The sequence below is a fragment of the Notolepis coatsorum genome, assembly GCF_963971535.1.
Source record: "Notolepis coatsorum genome assembly, chromosome: 10".
Lineage (NCBI taxonomy): Eukaryota > Metazoa > Chordata > Actinopteri > Aulopiformes > Paralepididae > Notolepis > Notolepis coatsorum.
This window is the reverse complement of record NC_140174.1, coordinates 19316678-19342321: the sequence shown is the minus strand read 5'-3', so window position 1 is coordinate 19342321 and position 25644 is coordinate 19316678. Positions and strand designations below refer to the sequence as shown.

The following is a 25644-nucleotide window of genomic DNA, read 5'->3' as shown; positions in this document are numbered from 1 at the left end:
ATGTGTTTTTTTTTACTTGCCAATGTGCTGTCACCTACCCACGACCCCACTTTGGGTTGCAACCCGTAGTTTGAGAACCGCTGCTCTAGTGTGTTGCAGTCTAGAGTGTTCTATAAGAAGCATGTCAGAGATGAGAACCTGGTTGTCATGGGTTACTCGATTATTGACTATTCTGATCAGAACCATACTACAGCTCTTGTGATTAATAACAGTGGTTTGTTTTCATCAGAAGTCCCGTTTCTTTTTCAATTTTATTTAGGGAAGCATGTTTGTTTCATGATGAGTCGGAAGAACATTTCCTTATTTTTATGACTTAAGTTATTCTAGAAGCACTTCTCTTGTTGCTAGGCTACTTCTTAGCGAATGAGAACAGTTTGTAAAAGACTGTAACAGAAGCTTCTTCAGTGGAGCCGATTGCTTTTACCAACTCAAGGCCTCTATCCACCGAAGGGGTCAGTTTACAGGTTAAAGAGTCTTTCATCTTTTTGTAATAGTGTTTTCTCACGAGTGGATTGAAGTGGAAGTTCTCTGAAAACCTCAACCATCAAGCAGGGATTCATTTGGAGCCGTGGTTTGATGGTGTTCGGTGTAACTGTGCAGACCCCGACTCTGCTCGACGATGACATCGGCTCCCCACTTCTGATTGGGTGACTGAGGCGCCCCGGCGACAGCCTAGCGACGACATGTGACTCTGCCACACATGTCGGGCTTTCAAGGATAAGACGGTGTTCACCTTCACCGTGCATTTATTAGGATTACACACTTAACGTTAGCTGTCGTGAAATCAATCAGTGAGGTGTTGAGGCCATGGGGGGGGGGCCAAGGATACGGTTTTTAGTAGCTCATGGCGCTTGAGTGGTTTCAGTGATCAGAGACACATTGCTACTGGGGTTAAACCAGCAGCACAGTTCTTTGCCAGGGTTGCAAGCGTTTGATTACATTAATTTAGGAGCAGTTGCTACGATACAGGCTTGGTGGCCGATGAGCAGAGAGAGAGAACTCCTGTTAGATTGGGCACCAGCCTTGACGGGACACTGTCCATCGGTCCGTTAACATGTTAGCTAGCGCCTTGATGCTTCTCAATTGATGGCTAGCAAAGTTTAAAGGGCAAGTTCAGAGTTTTGGACCCTAGTAGCTACTTCCTACCTGCCAATGATGTTGTAGAAACAAGAGTTTCATGCTGTTCTTCATACTGAATGTCCAGCCACAGAAATAACACAAAGTCAAAAGGTCTCCCTCATTCTCAGTATGCCTCCTCTCAAATGCAGCTGGCTCTTTCTCAGTATATACCGCCTTTCTTCAATAACGTTTGTATGGTAATCCATTTAGCAAATTAATTTGTTGAAACATCATTGTTAGCAGACGGCACTTTATCAACTGCCAGCTAACATTAGCAAGCGAAGCGTAAGTAGCTCAACCTGTACCGCTAAGTAACTTGTGTTCTGCTGGGAAGACTGCTCATCACGGCATACAACGTCCATTCAGAAACTTTGTATTATGAAATAAGACCTTCAGGATGTCTGGTCACGGTACTGTTCTCTAGGGGTGTAATGGTACACAGAAGCCACTAGGGGTGTAATGGTACACAAAAACCACGGTCCGGTACGTACCTCTGTTTTGAAGTCACGGTTCGGTACGGGTTTTCGGTACAGTGGGGGAAAGTTTGGCTTTCCACGTTCCACTCAGGGGTGATGTAGTGTGCAGTAACTAATTGTACTTGTAGGACTGTCAACGAATATTCTATATTGAAATTAATAATCGACTTGAAAAATTATATATATATATTCTTATATTAGATTGTGAAAAAAACAGCCCCCGGTGGGTGTTGTATTCGTTCGGTAATCGGTACACAACCGTTCGGTACTGTACGGTACACTGAAACGGTTCGGTGTGGATACGTGTGTGTACCTTTACACCCCTACTATTCTCCCTGTGGCTTCATGTGATTCAGGATGTCTGGTCACTATTCTCCCTGTGGCTTCATGTGATTCAGGATGTCTGGTCACTATTCTCCCTGTGGCTTCATGTGATTCAGGATGTCTGGTCACTATTCTCTCTGTGGCTTCATGTGATTCAGGATGTCTGGTCACTATTCTCTCTCTGTGGCTTCATGTGATTCAGGATGTCTGGTCACTATTCTCTCTCTGTGGCTTCATGTGATTCAGGATGTCTGGTCACTATTCTCTCTGTGGCTTCATGTGATTCAGGATGTCTGGTCACTATTCTCTCTCTGTGGCTTCATGTGATTCAGGATGTCTGGTCACTATTCTCTCTCTGTGGCTTCATGTGATTCAGGATGTCTGGTCACTATTCTCTCTCTGTGGCTTCATGTGATTCAGGATGTCTGGTCACTATTCTCTCTCTGTGGCTTCATGTGATTCAGGATGTCTGGTCACTATTCTCTCTGTGGCTTCATGTGATTCAGGATGTCTGGTCACTATTCTCTCTCTGTGGCTTCATGTGATTCAGGATGTCTGGTCACTATTCTCCCTGTGGCTTCATGTGATTCAGGATGTCTGGTCACTATTCTCTCTGTGGCTTCATGTGATTCAGGATGTCTGGTCACTATTCTCTCTCTGTGGCTTCATGTGATTCAGGATGTCTGGTCACTATTCTCTCTCTGTGGCTTCATGTGATTCAGGATGTCTGGTCACTATTCTCCCTGTGGAGTAGAGCTGTCCCCGAAGCCTGTTTTTGGGCTTCGAACTTCGTCAGGGTTTTTCCGAACGGATGTTGTTAGCTTGGTGGCTAACTAGCCGTTGCCCCGATGACATTGCTAGCTTGGTGGTTAACTAGCCGTTGCCCCGTGACCTTGTTAGCTTGGTGGATAACTAGCCGTTGCCCCTGTGACCTTGTTAGCTTGGTGGATAACTAGCCGTTGCCCCGGTTACCTTGTTAGCTTGGTGGCTAACTAGCCGTTGCCCCGTGACCTTGTTAGCTTGGTGGTTAACTAGCCGTTGCCCCGGTGACCTTGTTAGCTTGGTGGCTAACTAGCCGTTGCCCTGGTGACCTTGTTAGCTTGGTGGCTAACTAGCCGTTGCCCCGGTGTCCTTGTTAGCTTGGTGGCTAACTAGCCGTCTGTCCATGCCTGTGTTTTCCTGTTCCACGTTCTACACTGTAGGGCAGGGGTGGGCAATTATTTTTCCCGGGGGGCCGAATGAGCAACTGAAAATATGTTGGGGGGCCGGGCCAAAATTCCAAACTCAATTATATACTATAATATACATTTTATTTCTATATAAAAAGCAGTAAATGGCATTGTTTTGACCCCTGGTAAGAGTGTATGTTATTATTTGGCAATTAAAAGGTGAAGTTAGCTTTCAAAAATATCATTTATTCAAATAGAATTTATTTCCAAAATGATAAACAAAATGTGAAACATTAATAACAAAGGGCATTTTGAGTTTCATATACTATTGAAACAAGGATTTTCTTAGCTTTCTAAAGACATCACATCATCTTATAGCAAAAATAACCAAGACATGTCAATGAACTGTGTAAAGAAAAGTGTCCCAGTTTTGTAGCCTTTTTTACTTTACATGCCTATATTAAACATTTAAGAAAAAAAAATATCAAGTGTCCCATTTCACTTGTTATATTTCCACATTTTAGTGTTCTTCAGTTCTTTTTTGTTTCATTCAGTGTGAGAAATCCAGTCTCTGTTGAGATTTAACAAGTCCATCAAAGGCAGGTTGCATGTCTGAGGTGGAGATGCGAAGCACAGCTGCCAGATGTTCATCAGTGAGAGAGGATCTGTACCTGGACTTGGTAAACGTCATGACTGAGAATGTCTGTTCACATATGTAGGTGGATCCAAAGAGAACCAACATCTTCTGAGCATGTCTCCTAAGTGTATATTGTGCGTGTGAACGTTGACATGAAAAGAAAAAAGTAAAAAAAAAAAAAAAAAAAAAAAATATTAAAAAAATATATATTTTTTTAATTTAAAAAAAAAAAAATTATTATCATGTAATCTTTCGCGGGCCGGTCAGAATCATCCCGCGGGCCGGATGCGGCCCGCGGGCCGTACAATGCCCAGGTCTGCTGTAGGGGATAGAGCTGTCCCCGAAGCCTGTTTTTGGGATTCGATCTTCGCCAGGGTTTTTCGAACGGATGTTCGAACCATCGTTTTTAATCATGCAAACAATTTGCTCCTAAATAATTGTTCTGGTTCAGTACTAGGGATGCTCCGATATTGGTATCCAGTGTTTCCCCTGAAAAATAATTCAGCAGCGGTGCTGTGCCTCTAGGGGGGTCCGGGGTAGGGATGCACCGATCCGCCTTTTTCAGTCCCGATACCAATACCTGGGTTTGGGTATCGACCGATACCGATCCGATACCCATTGTCACATTTCCCCCCCAAAAAAGTTAAAAAATTATAATTTATCCAAGGGGGTATGCCTTTTTTATATTTTTTTACATTTTAAAGTTAAATGCATCAATCTGGTGCACTTTGAGAGCAAAATAAAGAGGCTAGATCTATGATGAACTTTGTGCTCAAAACACAAAATCGACTAGACTGCAGTGCTTTCTCCCTGCAGCCTTTTCCTCAGGTCAGTCTTTTACATTAAGCACAGCCCAAATGAAATGCTGAATGCATATAGGGGAAACACTGGTATCGGTATCGGCTGCCGATATCAGTAAAATAGCTGGATCGGGTATCGGTAAAACAAATATATATATCGGATTTTTTTTAATAAATCTTTTTTTTTTAATAATAAATAAAATAAGAAATAACCATTCAGTACATTTATATCTGTGTTAATTTGTTACATTTAGTTTCACTAAGTTAGGAAAGTAATTTTTTAAGTCAAGCCTGATGTTGCCTTGCACAAAAGAATGATCCCAGTCTCTTCCACACAGTGACAGTGAGGCAATGGCATACAGTTTATTAATTGAACAAATGAAGTTTATTTTCCGTCTTTGTTTACAACAAATCAAAAACACACTTGTGATCCTTTTATAATTCTTAAAAACAAAATATATTTAAATATATATAAAAAAAAACGTGGATAAATGTTTTTTTTTTATAACTTTTTGGGGAAAAAAATTACTATCGGTATTGGCCGATACCCAAACCCAGGTATCGGGACTGAAAAAGTCGGATCGGTGGCGGTGCATCCCTATTCAGTACTGTCGAGTCTTGACTTTAGGCACATACTTAGGGATGCCCCGATCACGTTTTTTGCCACCAATCACAGATCGTCTATGAGCCATATCGGCTGATACACTGCCGACACTGATCGTTTTTGGTAAAAAAAATAGAATACAATTTAAATATATAATAAATAAATAAAATATTTATAAAATATATAATTATACTTGTAGTTGTATTATCTGCGAGACATCGCCACCACGCAACAAGTCAAAATGCTCGCTATCTGCAAACAGCTCCACTGTCTGTATACTCTGCTTTGGTCAAATCACATTCAGCATGCCCTCAGCGTCCCCAGTCAGAGCGATAGAAGATGTTCGCAGTGTTGTTATGAAGCATGATAGCTTTAGCATTAGCCAACAGCTGCAAAAACGAATAATGTCAATTATGTTATAAGACATTGATATCAGGAGCTATCTGTAGCTACTGCTAGCCGGCTAGATAACGTTAGAATTAAACTAACTTAAAGTGAACTATTTAGTTTACTGGGTCATTTAGTTTAAACGGTGATCTAACGTGAGCTAACGTTAGCTACCTAGCTAACGGAGATCTCATGCACTTGATTGATATCAGGAGCTATCAGGAGCTATCAGTAGCTAGATAACATTAGACAACGCCATTAAACTAAAAGTGAATAGTTGACTCTAGGGCTGACCTTTGAATTTTTTTTGGCAATCGAAGCTTCGGGGCCGAGCTTCGATTTTAATTCGAAGCTTCGAATTAAAAAAAATGTATTAATATTTTTTTTTGTCTTATGTTGTGGGACTTGTACAGCACTTTGGTAAACTTTGTTGTTTTTAAATGTGCTCTATAAATAAAGTGGATTGGATTAATGAATTAAGTAGCCCCTTTCGTGACTGTGACGCAGCCAACACGGCTGTGTGATTTAATTCAAGGTGAATCGCTGTTGTCGTTTGAACAACTTCAGATTTCATGGGAACTACCAATCCCCCAAATCAAGAATGTTTAAAGTAAGATTTTGATTATTTGAAATATGGCCTGTGTAGACTAAACTATGCACAGAATTATGTCAGTCTACAAGGTCTGGCAATGTAGACCTTGTAGACTCCACTACAGACCAATTATCAGTGAATGTTCATGCATTTTTAAGAAGGGCTACTTCCACAAAAAAACAAAGAACTCACCAAAACATCTCAGTAGCACCTTATCTAAATGTTCTATTTCATATATGGAGATTCATATTTATTTATGTATTGCATGCATTTCTACATTTTATTTCCTATTTTGTTTATTCATCCCAGTATCTTTCTTATGTGTGGAATTCTACAAGGCATTTACATTCACATTTAGTCATTTAGCTGATGCTTTTATCCAAAGCGACTTACAAGTTCTGTACGACAGGTCATCAGGAAGGATACAACTCTATCAGCTGAGTAACAATATTCATCAAAGTGTTGCGTGTTACAGTGTAGGTTAGTTTATTAGGACAAGTGCATGACAGTAAGGTTAGTTAGGGTTAGATTTATTTTATTTTATTTTTTTTATTTTATTTCAGATAATGGTTGAAGAAGTGCGTCTTTAGTCGACGGCGAAAGATTGGACGGGATTCGGCTGTCCTAACTGGGGTGGGTAGTTCATTCCACCATTGTGGGGCAAGGACTGAGAATAGGCGTGTAGGTGGTGTATATGTGTTTGAGGATGATATCCTTCAAACAGGCAATAGTGATGATATAATTTGGGCAGTGCTGAGCTGGGTTACTTTCCTCCATTGTATTTGTCCCCCGGCCTCACCCAATGGCCCCATGCACACACACACATACACACACACACACCAGGGTTTCCGTTAGAAAAAATTGTTGCCGGCCTCAGTGTCCGGTAGATTTCAATCTACCGGTCAAATGAGAGAAATTCCGGTCAGAGTTTATTGAGCTTAAAAACAATTGATAGGCAAAAGAATGACAACAAAACAAAAGAATGACATCATCAAGGCATGTAGATTTCTAATATTTTTACTTAAAACTAGGCTACTTTTGCGTATAAAGTCATTATATTCCAAATAAAATAAGTCCAGAGACTCGTGCTGCTGCCGACTTTAAATCAAATAGGTGTCTGTGGGCAGTCGCCCGACATTAATAAACAACAGTCTGTTATAATCACATTTTTATGAGCTAACGAATTCCGTTATATTGGACATTTGTATTAATTATATCAAGCGAAGAACTGAGAAATTTGGCAGAGAGAGATGGCAACATTATCGTGGGTTTGCGTGACGACTCTCTCTCTCCACCTCCCAATGACTTATTTGAGAGAGTATGTCGATGCAGAGCAGCAGATTCAGCTGTTATTGGCTCTTTTCTGGGGACCGCACAGCAGCGCCCCCCACCCAACATTGAATTGAAAATGGCTGAATTGGAGTACTGCTGGAGTACTGCATTGTGCTGCTGCTGCTCCGGCTCTGCAGCTTCACAAAAGTTCGCACACCCAGCACTAAGCTCTCGCTGACAACGTCGTTGTCATTATTAGAAGCAACGATGAAACAAATGTAATGATTGTTTCGTTCATCGCATAGGCTATTTAATTTTAGCATATTTTAATACAATTCAAATAATCAAATTGTGCTTAGACTCAGGGAATTATTTTCACCGGACATTAAGACCGGAGAGATTAAATATGTCGGACTTCAACAGATTTTGCCGGTCAAATACCGGTAATTACCGGCTAACGGAAACGCTGACACACACACACACACCGAAGTAAAAATAAAAATAAAAATAAAAATTGGATTTTTTTTTTTTTTAATAAACTTCGATTTTTTTTTAATGTTCGAAGCTTGTGCCATCGAACGAAGCTTCGAAGTATTTAAGACAGCCCTGGTTGACTCTGTAATTTTGTTTAAACAGTAACGTTAGCTCGGTAGCTAACGTTAGCTCACAGAGCGATAGCTAGTTAGCCAACGCTAGCCAGCACCTGCGAAAACGAATACCAAACTGATGATATCAGATGTTGATATCAGGAGCTATCAGTAGCTAGATAACATTAGACAACGCATCATGTATTAAACTAAGTGAATAGTCGACTGGGCCATTTTGTTTAATGCTTGTTATGTTGAAAGAGGAGCTCTGAGCTACTCATGCACTCAACTATGCCGGAGCATGTTGACATGAGTCTGGGAGGGGGAGGATGAGGAGGAGGGGCAAGATGTGCAGCAGCAGCAGCTGTGTGCCTGTGAGAGAAGAGCGAGTGAGAACTCCGCTGAGAATTGGATCATGTTTTTCGCACGTGTCATCGATCGGCGAAAATAAAGCAGCATCGGAATTCACCGATCTCATATTTATACTGAATATCGGCAGATACAGATCGCTGGCCGATCGATCGGGGCATCCCTAGCACATAGCGCACATTTATGCATATAACGTAGCGCATATGCGCATATTGCGATGGTTATTAAGATTAGTAGTACCTACATACTGGTCACGGGAGGATTCAATAATGTTTGGATGGTTATCCATTTTGTGAATCCATTTGTTGAAACAACATCTTTGTTGGCCGACGGCTCCTGCTATCTTAATGTTAGCCAGCTAAACGTGCATAGCTTAAATAACGTGCATAACATACCTGTGTAACTTGTGTTCCGCTGGAAACGTTTTTATAGTATATTTTTTTGTAATTTGTATTTATATATATATAGCGGCACAGTGGTGTAGTGGTTAACACTGTCGCCTCACAGCAAGAAGGTCCAGGGTTCGATTCCCGCTTGGGGACCAGGTTTCCATGATGCCAGGTACTCAGGTTGGGGATCTGCCAGGCCTTTCTGTGTGGAGTTTGTAGGGCTGTCTTAAATACTTCGAAGCTTCGAAGCTTCGTTCGATGGCACAAGCTTCAAACATAAAAAAAAATATTCGAAGTAAAAAAAAAAAAATAAAATAAAGATTCTTTTTTTTTTGCCTCAAATCTTGCGCCTCCATTCCAATGAAACGAAAGTAAGCGGCGCCTCGCCTCGGCGGCATATCACAACTCTACAACAACTTTGTCAAATCACCTAAAAAACGTAAGTATCGTTGTACACGACGGCGACGCCACACAAAACATTAATAAGGCTATGCCTATGCTGCTATGACTAATGTGTTACCAAGTTGGCTAATTTAATTGTAATCATCTGCTTTTGTAGGTGCATTGTCTGATATAATTATAAATTATAAATTAAATATAATATAATTGTTTGCTTGATAGACGAAGGTTGCAACATAATTATGTAATGTCATGTCGTTGGCTGTGAGAGCAGCCCCACTGCACCCAGGCAGCGCAGCCGAGTGAAACCTTGTTGGCTGCGTCAGTCACAAAAGGGGCTACTTAATTAATTAATCCAATCCACTTTATTTATAGAGCACATTTAAAAACAACAAAGTTTACCAAAGTGCTGTACAAGTCCCACAACATAAGATAAAAAAAAATATATATATATATATATATATTATAATTACGGTAATATCTTTTTATTTTTTATTTTTTTTCTCGAAGCTTCGAATTAAAATCGAAGCTCGGCCCGATAAGATTAACCCAATGGAAAAACATGCACAACAGATCGCTAACGCTGTGGCGTTCTTGACGAAGACGGACAGGAGCACTTGGATTGGTCCCCGGGGCGCGGCTCACGTTGACGCCCTATCTGCTCCCGGCTGCCCATGGGGGGAAGGACAACGGGATGGGAAAAGTGCAGAGACATTTAATCGGCGACTCAGTGCATGTGTGTGTGTGTTCCTGTGGGTCGCCCATCTCGCGTGTGTGTGTTAAAATTGCATGACAAATAAAGACTTCTAGTCTAACAATTATATATATATATATATATATATATATATATATATATATATATATATATATATATATAAAAAGGAGGTTCCATTCATTAAGATTTGAATGCCTTCTTCCTCCACTTTTTTGTTTATTATACTTTTTTGAGGACATAGAAATTATAAGTATATGTCTGCATATATACATTATTGTATTGTCATTGTCCACATAGAACAGATAACAACATTAAACAGAAGAAAATAAAATAAAAAACAAGAAAAAATAAGTAAATAATAATACAAACAAACACTGACTTGGTCGCACAACAGTCGTCTCAAACGTATATACATAGTATATCAAATATATAGCACATGTTTAGGTACCCAAATATGCTTCTCCAATGTATATCCGGTATATCAAATAACTCACGTTGAATTAACGTTCATACAGATGAATACCAACAAGCAGCATACAAATTGCTATTCTGGAATAGTATGGAACTGTACATCATCCACAAGTACAAGAAATGAACCCCACGTTTTCTTGAACATAGATGAAGAACCTCTCAGAGTGCATCTTATCTTTTCAAGTTTGATAAAGTATAGTATGTCTCTAATCCAGTGAAGGTGAGTGGGGGGAGCAGCGGAACAGAATCAGCCGCCTGGCCAGTAGAGTGGTAAATGCCACAACGTGTGCTTTGTGCTTTGAAAGTGATAACATAGGTGGAGAGTATCCAAAAAGCGCTGTCAATACATTTGGTTCAAGATTTGTCTCAATACTTCCCGAGATGGTTTCAAAAATATTTGTCCAATACCTGTGCAAGGAGGGGCATGTCCAAAACATGTGGGTATATGTGGCTGGGGCCGAATGACATCTATCACATATAGGATCGATATCTTCATACATTTTGGCTAATCTGACTTTCGTCAGGTGTACTCGATGAACAATTTTGCATTGTATCAGCCCGTGTCTTGCACAAATAGAAGAAGAATGAACAAGACGTAGAATGTCAACCCAAATGTCATCCGAGATCTCCTCCTCTAAATCCTCCTCCCATTTACTTTTAATATTGTGTATTGTGGTGGGACATAAGGAGAGAATGAGATTGTACATACTATAGTCTATATCATGCCCTTGATGGAAGACATCGGGGTTAAAAAGGAGTCGATGGGTGTTACCTCTGGAAGGTTGGGAAATATAGGGTTAATGCTACAGACATAGCTACGAATCTGTAGATACCGAAAGAAATGTCGGCTATGGATTGAATATTTCTCTGATAATTGCTGAAAGGAGGCAAAAACATTATCTATATACCAGCGTTTCCGTTAGCCGGTAATTACCGGTATTTGTCCGGCAAAATCTCTTGAAGTCCGACATATTTAATTTCTCCGGTCTTAATGTCCGGTGAAAATAATTCCCTGAGTCTAAGCACAATTTGATTATTTGAATTGTATTAAAATAGGCTAAAATTAAATAGCCTATGCGATGAACGAAACGATCATTACATTTGTTTCCTCGTTGCTTCTAATAATGACAACGACGTTGTCAGCGAGAGCTTTAAAAACGTAGGTCTCGGTTCGCTTCAGCGGACCAAACGCGAACCAAATATAGGAAGTGATTATTATTACCACTGCTCGCAGCACTCACTGCAAAACAAGCACACTGCATCTAATCTCTCTATCTATCTATCTCTCTATCTATCTATCTATCTATCTATCTCTCTCTCTCTCTATCTATCTATCTATCTATCTATCTATCTATCTATCTATCTATCTATCTATCTATCTATCTATCTATCTATCTATCTATCTATCTATCTATCTATCTATCTATCTATCTATCTATCTATCTATGTCTGTGCATCTTGGGAAGAAGGAAGAAAAAACGCGGCTTATTATTATTACCGAGGCGCGCGGCTTATTATATTATTAATAAAACAGCTACTTGTGGGCACTCATAAAAACACCGTGGTCTACAAGTTGTTTAGCGAGAGGATGGTGGTAATAATGTGCTTCAATAGAACAATGGATCAATGCCATGTCAAAACTCGGCTCCGCTGATCTGGGCTCCGCAGTACACACACAGACACACACACACGCGCGCGCGCACACACAGGATCGCAGCCACACACACATTTCCACTGTCCAATAGACAAGCGCCCTTTTCGACCGCGTGACATTGAGGTGGAGAGAGTAGTCACGCAAACCACGATAATGTTGCCGTGTCTCTGCTTTCTCAGTTCTTCGCTTGATATAATTAATACAAATGTCCAATATAACGGAATTCGTTAGCTCATAAAAATGTGATTATAACAGACTGCTGTTTATTGTCGGACCGACTGCCACATACGCGGTCTATTTTATTTCAAGTCAGCAGCAGCACGGAGACGGAGTATCGAGGGACTTATTTTATTTGGAATATATTAATGACTGTATACGCAAAAGTAGCCTAGTTTTAAGTAATAATATTATAAATCTACATGCCTTGAGGATGACATTCTTTATATAGCCTGCCTATCTCAATTGTTTTAAAGCTCAATAAACTATGACCGGAATTAATCTCATTTGTCCGGTAGTTGAAATCTTGCAGGTCACGGAGACCGGCAACAATTTTTTCTAACGGAAACCCTGCTATATACAGGTCACCTAGTGTGTTAATACCGAGTGAAGCCCATAAGGAGAATGCTCCATCCATCAATGAGGGGTGAAATAAAGGGTTAGCTGCTATCGGGGCCAAGTGGGATAGAGTTTTAAACCCAAAGTGGCGTCTGAATCAGGGAACAAAATAACTGGGCGCCCATCGCCAAATGCGTGTAGATTTACCGTCTGGCGTCTAAAAATAATTGTCTGCCCGCCAGCTGGCGTGTAATTCATATCGATACTCTTATTTTGAAAATCCTGTGCGGGTCTCATTGTCGCCCCAAGCGCAGCTCCAGTCATAATATCTGGGCTCCGGCAGCTAGCAACGTTCAGGTTAATATGATACTCTTATTTTGAAAACCCTCTAGCAACTCCGCGAGTCATATGATATCCGCCCAGTTTGTGTTGTTTCTTGAAAACAGAGCAGCGTTGTAAACAGAGCAGCGTTAACACAGCAGTGCGCCTACAGACTCGGATTAAGTCTGTGATGTTTTTTTTCTTCTCACGAGTCCAATGCAGCTACATGCTGTGCACCGTCACCATTCCTTTATGCCCACATCGCCCGAAATTAACGTTTATGTACCAATCACTACAACGTTAACGTCAGCTAACAAGCTAATCCTGATGATCAGACGAGGCAGAGCCACAGTAAACGGCACTGAGGAAAGGGAAATGGGGGGCGGGGGGGGCACTCTCCCCTTCCCTGTGTGTGGACTGTGTGTGTGTGTGCGTGCGTTTGGAAAGTTTCAAGTTCAAGTTTCTTTAATAGTTGTCATACAGAAGTACAGAATACTTTTATACAAAATGCTTCTTACTGGTACGCTCCAGAGACTGTGCAAGACAAGATAAGTATGAAATAAAATAACATAGTATAGCATGTAAATTAGAAGTAAAAAAAATGAGGTCAGTGTTCAGTATAGACATATGTACAATGTTCGATGCAGAATAGACGTACTGAGTTACCATATAATATACAATACTATGCAGTGTACTAATATACAATACTATATAGTGCAAGGCAGAAATGGGATGAGGTGCAATTTAGGTACAATTTACAGTAGGTGTGCGAGTTGTAGTGCAAATCCTTTATCAATAAATATAAAGTGTGTTAGTGTGATCTAAAGTGTGGAGAGTGGGTGCTGCAGTGTGTTTGTTTAAGTGAGTGTGTGCGTGTGTGTGTGCTGTGTGCATTTGATGTAGGGGTGGACGGTATGGTCTAAAATTTATATCACGGTATAATTTGAAGCATAGACGGTAACGGTATATATCACGGTATCATCGTTTTTGATAAAAAAATTTTTTTTATTTTATATAATTTTTTTTTTTTTTATAAAATATATATATTATATAATTAGACTTGTACTGGTATTATCTGCGAGACATCGCCACCACGCAACAAGCTCCACTGTCTGTGTGTACTCTAGTAGCCTCCAGCTACGGCCAGAATTCTCCGGAGCTGCACCTGGACCTATACTCGAGTAGCCTCGAGCAGAGCTACGGCCAGGATTCTCCGGCGCTGCACCTGGACCCTATTGTATTGGTATTATAACGTTAGCAAGCCCTCAGCTCGAATACGCATCGAATCAGTGTTATAAGACATTGATATCATGAGCTATCTGTAGCTACTGCATATATAACGTTAATACAACGCCTCAGTGAATTATTTAGTTCAATGGGACATTTCGTTTTGAACGGTGAACTAACTTGTGTTAACGTGAGCTAACAGGTAGCATACACGTCTCTAGTACTAGACTTTGTGGAGCGTTTGTTGATGTCAGGAGCTATCGGTAGCTGGCCGACTAGATACCGTTCGGTTAGACAATGCCCCATCATGTATTAAACTAAAAGTGAATAGTTGACTGGGTCATTTTGTAACGGTAGCTAAGCTAACGTTAGCTCAGGGAGACGCCGACAGCTCCCGTGTCCCGTCCCACTAGACTACTAGACCCGTGTTTACATGCGTGCGGTAGGGGCTGGCACGCCCACTGCGCGAAGCCTCCTAAATAACTTTTTCCAGTTCGCACATATCTATTATCTATGACTAATTCTATCTATTTTTAGGGGCAAATGCCAGTGAAATAGTCGCGCTGTGTTTACATGACGTCATTGCTATTTTAGAGCTGCACTACCGGTTACACGGTATACTCAAAATCCATACCGTAGAGCAAATTCATACCGTTTATACCGTATACCGTTTATACCGTCCACCCCTAATTTGATGGTTGTTGCATAGTGTTTATTGTTCGTTTAGCAGCCTGATGGCCTGGGGATAGAAGCTTCTTCTGAGTCTTTCTGTGCTCGCCTTAAGACTCCGGTATCGCTTGCCTGACCGCAGCAGTTCAAAGAGGCAGTTGTTCGGGTGGCTGGAGTCCTTGATGATTCTCTTAGCCTTCCCCCTGCACCGCTTGTTGTAAATGTTCTGGAGGGTGGGAAGCCCCCCTCCAATTGTGCGTTCGGCTGAACGTGTCACTCTTTGTAGTCTGCTACGGTCTTGTGCAGTGCTATTCCCAAACCAGGAGGTGATGTTGCCAGTCAGGATGCTCTCTATTGTACATGAGTAGAAGTTCCTAAGGATCTTCTGACTGACTTGGAACTTCCTTAGGCGCCTGAGGAAGTAGAGGCGTTGTCGTGCCTTCTTCACAACACTGTCAATGTGTGTGGTCCATGTCAAGTCCTCGGATATGTGGCCTCCGAGGTACTTGAAACTGTTCACTCTCTCAACCGGTGCCCCGTCGATGCTGAGGGGGCTGTAGTCCTTGACCCCCGACCTCCTGAAGTCCACAATCATCTCTTTTGTTTTGCTGACGTTCAGGGAAAGATGACGGAGTCACTAGTCAGGACTCAGGACAGGAGTATATTATAGTAAACTGAGGATTACTGAGGATGGACAGATAATGTTGATATTCAAATATAAAAAATTGAGAGGAGTGGAAGTTTGAAGACAGACTACAATATGATGCGGGGGTGGTGAGTTGAAACACTGTGTGTGTGTGTGTCCCGACCCCACTTCTATGTTTCAATAAATTATTTGCATTTAAAACTATTAACGCTGACTCATTCCTTCAGTCCACTCAAAATTATGCTAATATTCCTTATGTTGTTTATGATATTAATTGAAAATAGCATATGAGAGTATTATATGTAATAATAACACATGGCGATATACTAAAAAGCTATTTATAATTTTTGGCTAGTAAAAAATCTGCCCGGCTGGTACTTTTAAAAATCTACCAGCCAGATGGCTGGTAAGTCAAAAAGTTAAGTTTGTTCCCTGGCTGAATTGATTCCAAATTCTGAATGTAGTTTTAACGATTATATTTTTGAAGTAGGGGGCCAATGGTGAACTAATGGGGGCATGTATAAGACCGGTTAGTGAAGCAGGTTTGACAGATGAGGCTTCGATGTCAACCCACATAGGGCACACCAGAGGTTTGTCTGACTGTAGCCATTGCTGTATGATTCTGAGATTGGCTGCCCAATAGTAGGCTCTGAAGTTAGGTAGAGCGATGCCACCCAGAGAGAGATTTGAATGCCAACGTAACGAACGAAGGTCCAAACGTTCGGGCTCAGCCCTAGTAGGGGAGGTGTGGCCTGCAGAACACCCACTAGCTGAGACACAGGGGAGGCGTGGCCTGCAGAACACTCACTAGCTGAGACACAGAATTGGTCAAAAAGGATTCTGTGATACAAAAATGCCTCTTTTCCACTTGGAGCAGCTTCCATGCATCCAGTTGGATGTCTGCGACAAGGTTACCATGGAAACCACTCTCCGTCACGCCTTTAAACCTCACATCAAGATGCAGTCGTCGTTAATCTCACCCGACATTAAATGGCATCACATTTAGACCAATTTCCTCTGAATCTGCTCATTTTATAGCAGGTTGTACACAATTTGTACGTCTCTTTGGATAAAAGCGTCAAGCTTTAAATGATTAAATGTGATGTAAGTTGTTGCCACCATGTTTAGTGTAGTGGATTCCTCCGTTCAGAGCGACCACTGTGATCCACTGTTATCCGTCTCCTCGCTGTTAGACTCTCTGGGGATGAGAATGAATGAATGAAAACTTTATTTAACAGATTGCAGAATGGGTACAATACAGTACGGCTCAATACACACAATTGTTAAGGGGATGCAGACCAGAGAAAGACGTTTGTCTTGTTTACACCATTTTCAATTCATAGTGATGAGTGGGAACTCACAACGTCATTGGTAAGTACTGACCTCTGACCTTTTTTGAACTTCCTCTTTAGGGTCAGACCAGGGTGAGAATACTCTGCCCTGCTTGCACAGTGATGTTGTCTCTAGACAAGAATCTGCATTGAACGCAAATTCTTGGTGACCCTGCATTGAGAGGGGACCCTATTAACTGTTACACCGCTGAACAGCATAACCAGTCTGTTAACAGCTGGGAGAACAGAAGAGAAAGATGATTAGAGAGAGTAACATTCAGAATGAATGCTTTTGTTCTTGGATATACGCTAGCCTGGTCCGCTAGCGTTAGCTAGCTATTTTTTGTATGTGTCACTCTATTCATTCTGTTTAAACCAATGGGGTTTTTCTTCACAGTTGCAGAAAAAGATTAGGCTACACTAATATTATAGTATTAAAACTGATAGTTATAGTCATTAAAGAAAGTTGATTTAATAAAAAAAATACTAATTTAATCAGATTAATCAATTTATTCAAATTGAGGATTTAGTTTGAGGATATTTATTTTAAAAATATATATATTGATTTATGAATTTCTTTTTAATAAATTCTTTTTTAATTAAAAACGAAGGTTCCAACGTCCGTTCGAAAAACCCTGACGAAGTTTGAAGCCCAAAAACAGGCTTGGGGGACAGCTCTACAGCCAGCTAGCTCGCTTGTTTGATTATCTCACGTCTGCTATTAAGTAAAAACAATACTATATATACGTTAACATGGAAGCTAAGGCATTTCAAGCATCAACAATGTAAAGTTAACTTTCAGAATGAATGCTTTTGTTTCTGGAAACAACGTTAGCCTGCTGCATCGCTGCGTCCTTCAAATATCTAGCAGTTAGAAATGACGGCAGCCAGCTAGCTCGCTGGTTTGGAGGGTCTCTAAAAACAAAATCGTATGGTAACGTCCTTGTGTGCATCTGTATCTTCCTTTTGAGTTGAATAATCACAGGCTGCAGGACCTCTCTCTCAGAGTGTTTCTGATCATGTCAGAAAGAGAAGCCTATAGCAGAAGATGGAGAGAGAGGCATTAACATCCCGTCTGCTTGATCGCATCACTAGTGTTGAGCTCTAAGTCAGTTCACACATACAAATAAGGCCTAGGGTGCATTACTAAAGATGTGTGCTGCTAATATAATGCAGCACATGCCTCACAAACACGTTTCAAACTAAATAACCTGCTGGCAAGTTAGGATTTTCATTAGGCCTAGGGGTGGGAATCACCAGTTTCATCACAATACGATATCGATTCTTTGGACAACGATACGATATTTGCCGATATCACAAAGTCTGCCACGATACGATACGATCGATTCAGGTGCCTGCGATCGATATGAGGCCATATTATGTGCCCATTTAACACAATCAGTCACATTTAGATCAACTAAAAAAAGGCTACGGAAATATCAATTGTTGTTTTTATTTTTGAGCTCTTCCAGACATTTAAATGAAAAACAATCTTGTTTTTAATACAAATAGACCTCCTGTTCACTTTTTATATATTGAGCTTTAAACTTTAAGTAAAATGTTTTGGAACTCACAACACGCAAGCTAAAACCCCTTCCTTTCCCAAACTTACTACAATTGTTTTATGTTACATGATGATCATGAATACATTTATTATGTAGTCATGTTTAAATATCAACATTATCTGTCCATCCTCAGTAACACACACACACACACACACACTGAATGCCCCTCCCCCAGTCCCCCACAGAAAGGTAGACTGCCCCTGCCCCTCCTCCTTCCCCTCTCCTCTCTCCTGTTCTCTCACGGTTAGCTGCTTAGCTTAGTTAGCTTAAGCAGCCAACGTGACGTTTATTTAGATATTTAAAGCGACGTGGGCATAAAGGAATGGTGACGATGCAAAGCATGTTAGATAGGGATGGGTACCTTTCACATTTGAACCGATACCGGTACCTGTGAATCGATACCGGTACCCAACGGTACCTTTTTTCGGTACTTTAGTCTCAAGAAATTTAATTTACCTACCTCAGTCGTAAAAAAAAAATCCAAACTTCAAATAACTACAATTTCGACAGTTTTCGGCTTGTCATTGCTCCGACTGCTTTGTTGTTGAATCAAGTCAAATCCTAGGTAAGCATATATTGTGCGTGTGAACGTTGACATGAAAAGAAAAAAGTAAAAAAAAAAAAAAAATCGGTTTCTCACTTGATTCGATACTCTGTAGTACCGACGTGTTTCGGTTCGGTACCTCAAAAGTACCGAATTCGGTACCCATCCCTAATGTTGGATGCATTTGACCCGTTGCGGGGAAAAAACTGCACAGACTTATATCGGGTCGCAAAATAGATGCCCTGTGGCGCTGTTCTGCTGTACAGTTTACACAGAGTTTCACAATACTGGGCGCCGGCGGATATGACTCGCGGGATTTTCAAAATAAGTATCGCAATATGAATCGATCTTTTTACGTTGCATTGATCCTATTTGATTATTGATAATAGATCGATATATCGATCTGGATCGATGTATCATCCCACCCCTAATTAGGCCTATATGTTGCTCTTGCTTTCTTGCTTTCTTTTTCTCTCTCTCTCTCTCGGGATCTGTGCTGCCTGGGCGGCTGTTCTCCACCAACGACATTACATTACATAATTATGTTGCAACCTTCGTCTATAAAACAAACAATTATATAAATATTTATATGTAGTTAAGAGAGACAAAGGCAGAATTTTACTTAATTAAGCACGTTTCATTAAGACGTGTTTGTATATGGGTCGGGACACTCCTGCTGACTGGGTGTCAGTCTAATCAAACAACGGTAAAACTAAAAATACTATAGAGAATTGTCAGTGTAAAGTTTAAACCTTTTTAAATCTTAGACAAAACTAAACACTTTGCTTTTATGAAATATTGTTTCAGTGTAAGCCGTCATTTGAGGCTTTATAAAAGCGCAATTTTGCAGGTAAAAAAAATATATATTTATTTCTTTTCGAAAAAATCTAATTTTATTTTCCCGTTAGAATTTTCCCGTGCCCATCGAATGAAGCTTCGAAGTATTTAAGACAGCCCTAGAGGCTGCACAGTACTTTCTGATTATATTTCTCACTTGCCTCATCTAGAGTGTACTAAAGCATGTCTTTAGTGTGTGTGTGTCTGGTGCACATATCACAAGTGTGTGAACAGCAGACCTGCGGGTAACTTGACTGCATTTGAGGAGGTTCAGGATTGGTGGGCAGCTTCCCCCGGCCCCCCTGCTTGTTTATTTACAGTTCATTTTTAGACTTAATTGCCAGCGCGGCGGCTATTGATCCCAGAACGGTTACGGCGCATCGATCGCCTGCCGTCCCCCGGCGGGTTCAGGGACGTCTGGCCGCGCGGAGCTCCAGACCCAGAGAACACTCTGTCTCACTCGCTGTTAGCCAAGATGAATTGATATAGAGTCTTAACTAGATTAATGAAATGTGCGCGGGACGCATGGCCTGCATGTCAACCAGCTGTCTGCAGGAGGGGCGGAGCCTAGGAGGCCGGGCCGGGGGTTTCAGAGGAGGGGCGGAGCCTAGGCTGTCCGGGCGGGGCTTCAGAGGAGGGGCGGAGCCTAGGATGCCGGACCGGGGCTTCAGAGGAGGAGGGGCGGAGCCTAGGAGCTCCAGGCGGGGCTTCAGAGGAGGGGCAGAGCCTAGGAGGCCGGGCGGGGCTTCAGAGAAGGGGCGGAGCCTAGGAGGCCGGGCGGGGCTTCAGATGATGATGGGCGGAGCCTAGGAGGCAGGTGCAGGGCTTCAGATGAGGGGCGGAGCCTAGGAGGTCGGGCAGGGCTTTAGAGGAGGGGCGGAGCCTAGGAGGGCGGGGCTTCAGAGGAGGAGTGGCGGAGCCTAGGAGGCCGGGGCGGGGCTTCAGAGGAGGAGCAGGACACCTTGTCATTGAGTTGTTCTGCAAAGTCGGGTTAGATTATGTTCAATTACATTAGATTCAAATGTATTGTCATCATGCAGCACAAGTACAGTACAACGTAAAGGAGTTTGGCATCCAACCAGCAAATGTAACAGTAAAGTGCAATAGCAGTTTGCATAAAGTGCAGATTTTTGCATAAAACGCCTGTTGATTGCATACCTAAAGTAATTTGAAAGCTATTCTTGAACCATTTATAGCGCATGTATGAGTCTAGCCTCTTCTGAAATGAAACATTCTGAATTTCCTTCCACAACACTGGAAGAATCACTCAGAGTCCTACTGTAATAGAGTTACAGAGGTTTGAACACACTGATTTTTATTATTTTTTAAATTATTAAATTTTTTACTTACGTCCAAGTCCTATGACGGCAACATTTAGTTTACCACGAAATGAAACGTATGAAGTGTGCCGCATGTTCACATCAACGTTCACGGGCACAATATACGCTTACCTAGGATTTGACTTGATTCAACAACAACAAAGCAGTCGGGGCAATGGCAAGCCGAAAACGGTCCCAAGTGTGGTTACACTTAATCGTTTTATACTTGTTATTTTGTAAAACATTCTTTTTTATTTAAAGATGTGCGTGTATTAGGGCTGACCTTCGCATTTTTTTTGGGAATTTGAAGCTTCGGGGCCGAGATTTGATTTTAATTCGAAGCTTTGAGATAAAAAATAAAAATTAAATAAAAATTATTAAAAAAGAATGTATTACATTTTTTATTTTTTTTTAATGTTGTGGCACTTGTACAGCACTTTGTTCAACTTTGTCAGTGCTGCAAAGTTTAAACCTTTTTAAATCTTAGACAAACGAAACACTTTGCTTTCATGAAATATTGTGAGCCGCCATTTGAGTCTTTATAAAAGCAGCATGTGTATACATATATATATATATTTTTATATATATATTTGATTTTTTTTTTCATATTCAAATCCCATGCCCATCGAACAAAGCTTCGAAGTATTTAAGACAGCCCTAGTGTGTGTATATATATATATTAACAAATTTTTTTTTTTTTTTTTATTATTGGTCTTTTTCCCCCTCCATTTTCCGCCGATTTTCTCCCATCCCAATGTTAGTCGTATGCCAATTCCCAGTCCCTTCCTGGTCGCTGCGCACTTACCCCCCACAGTCAGATCATCTGGGAGAGTGGAGGCTACCACGTGCTTCCTCCGACACACGTCCAGCCAATCACCGCTTCTTTTCACCTGGCAGCGCGGATTCTCATTGAGAGGGCGTAGCGTGTGGGAGGACCACACTATCCCCCTCACGTCCAATCCGCGCTTAGCAGGCGCCCCGACCGAACTGTAGGAGTCGCTGTTTACAACGACCCGGACCCACCCCGCCAGCTTCTCCCACCCTCTGATACAGCCAATTGTATCAGTGCAGACGGCCAGCCAAGCTGGTGACAACCCCGGAGCTGTGAGCTGGATTCGAACAGGCAAGTGTACTAGATTAATCTAGATTAAAATGGCTCAAAAAAAAAAAAAAAAAACCTGCCGAAGGCATTCAAAATATGTGTGTTCTACCCAAATAATGACCAGAAGTAAGTCCTTACTTTTTCTTTCCTCCTTATGTTTCTCAGGCCAGGTGGCCAATTACACCATGAGCCCATCTCCTGTTTCCAAAATGCATTACAGACTGTTTGAAAAAGCTGTTTTGCTATGATAATTGGTAATGACATATCAAAATAATGTTCAATAAGATGTACTTGTGTTTAATAAGTTGTTTTATTCAGGAGTTAACACAAATAAATAATATTACCAGTACAGTACAGTATCTAGCACTCTCAGGAGCAAAACAGAAAGAATCATTTCAAACTTGAACTATGTGACATGGCTTGAATCAACTGCTCCAGTGGAGTTGCTCAGTGGCCAATGGTGTCAACTGTGGTTGTACTGGGCAGCTCCCAGGTGTGAATGGAACTGTGTGAATGTGAAGCAGGGCGTTCCTGAAAAAGAGCATCTGTGCTCAGCGAACCTACCCTGGGTAAATAAAGGTAAAAAAAAAAAATGTATACGGCGTTAACGGCCCAGCTCTAATATATATATATATGTTCTAAATAAATAATAATAACTTTATTTGTATAGCACCTTTCATACAGGGGATTGCAGTTCAAAGTGCTTTACATCAGTAAGATGTAAATAATAATAAAGTAATAATAATACATTATTTTTATTTATTAAATATTAAGTTTGGAATTTTATTTTTACAACTGAGGTAGGTAGATTACATTTTTAGAAACTAAAGTACCGAAAAAGGTACCGGTATCGATTCACAGGTACCGGTATTGGTTCAAATGTGAAAGTTACCCATCCCTAGTTATCACTGACTACCACGTCGAGCCTAGGTGGAACTAAATATAACTTAATAAACAATTACAATATTTAAAAAGAATAATAAATTATTTAAAAAATATATAATAATCATTATAAATAATTGTTTCCTGTTGTACCAAACTCGTACCGAACCGTGACCCCAAAACCGAGGTACGTACCGAACCAGGGCTTCTGTGTACCGTTACACCCCTAGTATGTATAGGTATATTCAATATAGCCATTAGCACCAATTAATGAATGCGTGCAGCAGATGTCGAACTAGTCTTTACGCAGAGAGAAAACCATATATATCCTGGGAAATACCCCTCGAGTGAGGTATCGTCGTTTCCAGAATTTCATTGGCTACAAAAACGGTAAATCATTTTCACCATCGGAGGTGACTGGTCGGGTCACCGGGAGGCGAAACCGGAGGTGGTAACTTTTTCTAAACTGACGCTCATTGGCCGTTTGGTCTTATAACCCGAAATTGGAAGCATGTAATGGGTCAAGTAGGGTGTCAATCAGCCACCAATGGCAGCCATCTTAGCTTTCAACTGATGTATTGGTTCAGAGACATTAAAACAGTGTGACCTGCGACGGGTCATCGGAACAAAACCTTATATTTAACTTATTGAAACATGCAGGATCCGCCATCAGTTCTATTTTCAATCTTTCAAAATGTTCAGTTGCTATTGCATGCACTTATCTGTGTTTCATTACACTTATGAGTACACATGCTTACCAACTGTTTCGCCTGTTTTATTGCAACACTACTATCACCGACATCTAAGAAGGGAGATCCCCCCTTGAACGGCCCTTCTAAGGTTTCTCTCCTCCACATTGCCTGTGGTGCATTTTTTCCTATTGCTAGGTTTTAGTGAGTTTTTCCTTACCTTCGCGTGGGGTATGTCGGGGAGTGTTGCATTTATTTGATTTTTTTTTTTTTTTATATATATAAATCTTTTTCCCCCTCCTTTTTCCTCCGATTTTCTCCCATCCCAATGTTAGTCGTTATGCCAATTCCCAATCCCCTTCCTGGTCCCTGCGCACTTACCCCCCCACAGTCGGTCTGGGAGAGTGGAGGCTACCACGTGCTTCCTCCGACACACGTCCAGCCAATCAACCGCTTCTTTTCACCTGGCAGCGCGGATTCTCACTGAGAGGGCGTAGCGTGTGGAAGGATCACACTATCCCACTCAGGTCCTATCCGTGCTTAGCAGGCGCCCCGACCGAACTGTAGGAGTCGCTGTTTACAACGACCCGGACCCACCCCGCCAGCTTCTCCCACCCTCTAATACTGCCAATTGTATTAGTGTGAACGGCCAGCCAAGCTGGTGACAACCCCGGAGCTGTGAGCTGGATTCGAACAGGCGAATCCAGCCGCTCCGGGGTTGGTGACGAACGCAATCTCCGTTACGCCACCTGACCGCCCTATTTGATTTATTTCAAATGTTTTGGACTTTATGGTGTTTTTGTTTTGTTCTTGATTTATTGTGATGTTTCTTCTTGACTAAAGAAGACGTGTCCGGCCCATGGGGACATTAACGTGTGTTGTCGGGCATTACAAATACATTTTATTTTATTTTATTTGAACCCTGAATCAAACCATCCCCTCAGTCCTGCTCTGTGTCCTCTTGTCTTCCCAGGGTGTAAACAGTCTGTCTGTCTGTCCTCTTGTCTTCCCAGGGTGTAAACCGTATGTCTGTCCTCTTGTCTTCCCAGGGTGTAAACCATCTGTCTGTCCTCCTGTCTTCCCAGGGTGTAAACCGTCTGTCTGTCTGTCCTCCTGTCTTCCCAGGGTGTAAACCATCTGTCTGTCCTCCTGTCTTCCCAGGGTGTAAACCGTCTGTCTGTCTGTCCTCCTGTCTTCCCAGGGTGTAAACCATCTGGTCTGTCTGTCCTCCTGTCTTCCCAGGGTGTAAACCATCTGTCTGTCCTCTTGTCTTCCCAGGGTGTAAACCGTCTGTCTGTCCTCTTCTCTTCCCAGGGTGTAAACCTTCTGTCTGTCCTCTTGTCTTCTCAGGGTGTTAACCGTCTGCCTGTCCTCTTGTCTTCCCAGGGTGTAAACCGTCTCGCCTGGAGTTGGCCGATGCCGCTGGGAGGAGATAGGAGTGAAGAAGAGTGAGGAGGAGTGAAGAAGAGTGAGGAGTGAGGTGGAGTGAGGAGGAGTGAAGAGTGAGGAGGAGTGAAGAGTGAGGAGGAGTGAAGAAGAGTGAGGTGGAGTGAAGAAGAGTGATGAGGAGTGAAGAGGAGTGATGAGGAGTGAAGAGTGAGTGAAGAGTGAGTGAAGAAGAGTGAGGAGGAGTGAACAATAGTGAGGTGGAGTGAAGAAGAGTGAGGCGGAGTGAAAAATAGTCAGGAGGAGTGAAGAGGAGTGAGGAGGAGTGAAGAAGAAGGAGGAGGAGTGAAGAGTGAGGAGGAGTGAAGAAGAGGGAGGAGGAGTGAAGAGTGAGGTGGAAGTGAAGGATTCTCCTCCTAGTCCTCCCCCCCCACACCTGCCGTCACGCTGGCGATGTCCCGAGTCCCGAGTCCCCCTCCCCCGGCAGACATGTCCAGCGGGCCAGTGGCGGAGAGCTGGTGCTACACGCAGGTGAGGAGAGCAGGGTCATTACAGGTGCTACACGCAGGTGAGGAGAGCAGGGTCATTACAGGTGCTACACGCAGGT

The 25644-nt window shown here is 41.8% G+C and overlaps 1 protein-coding gene across 1 annotated transcript in view; it reads left to right on the top strand.

Annotated features, from left to right (window-relative positions):
• The window catches only part of spop (speckle type BTB/POZ protein), a 116782-nt gene that overhangs the window by 55915 nt on the left and 35223 nt on the right, over nucleotides 1–25644 (top strand). The window contains exon 2 of the mRNA XM_084322816.1: nucleotides 25038–25568. Within this exon, the coding sequence (XP_084178942.1) occupies nucleotides 25491–25568 (78 nt within the window). The 5' untranslated portion in view covers nucleotides 25038–25490. The remainder of the gene's footprint in view (nucleotides 1–25037; nucleotides 25569–25644) is intronic.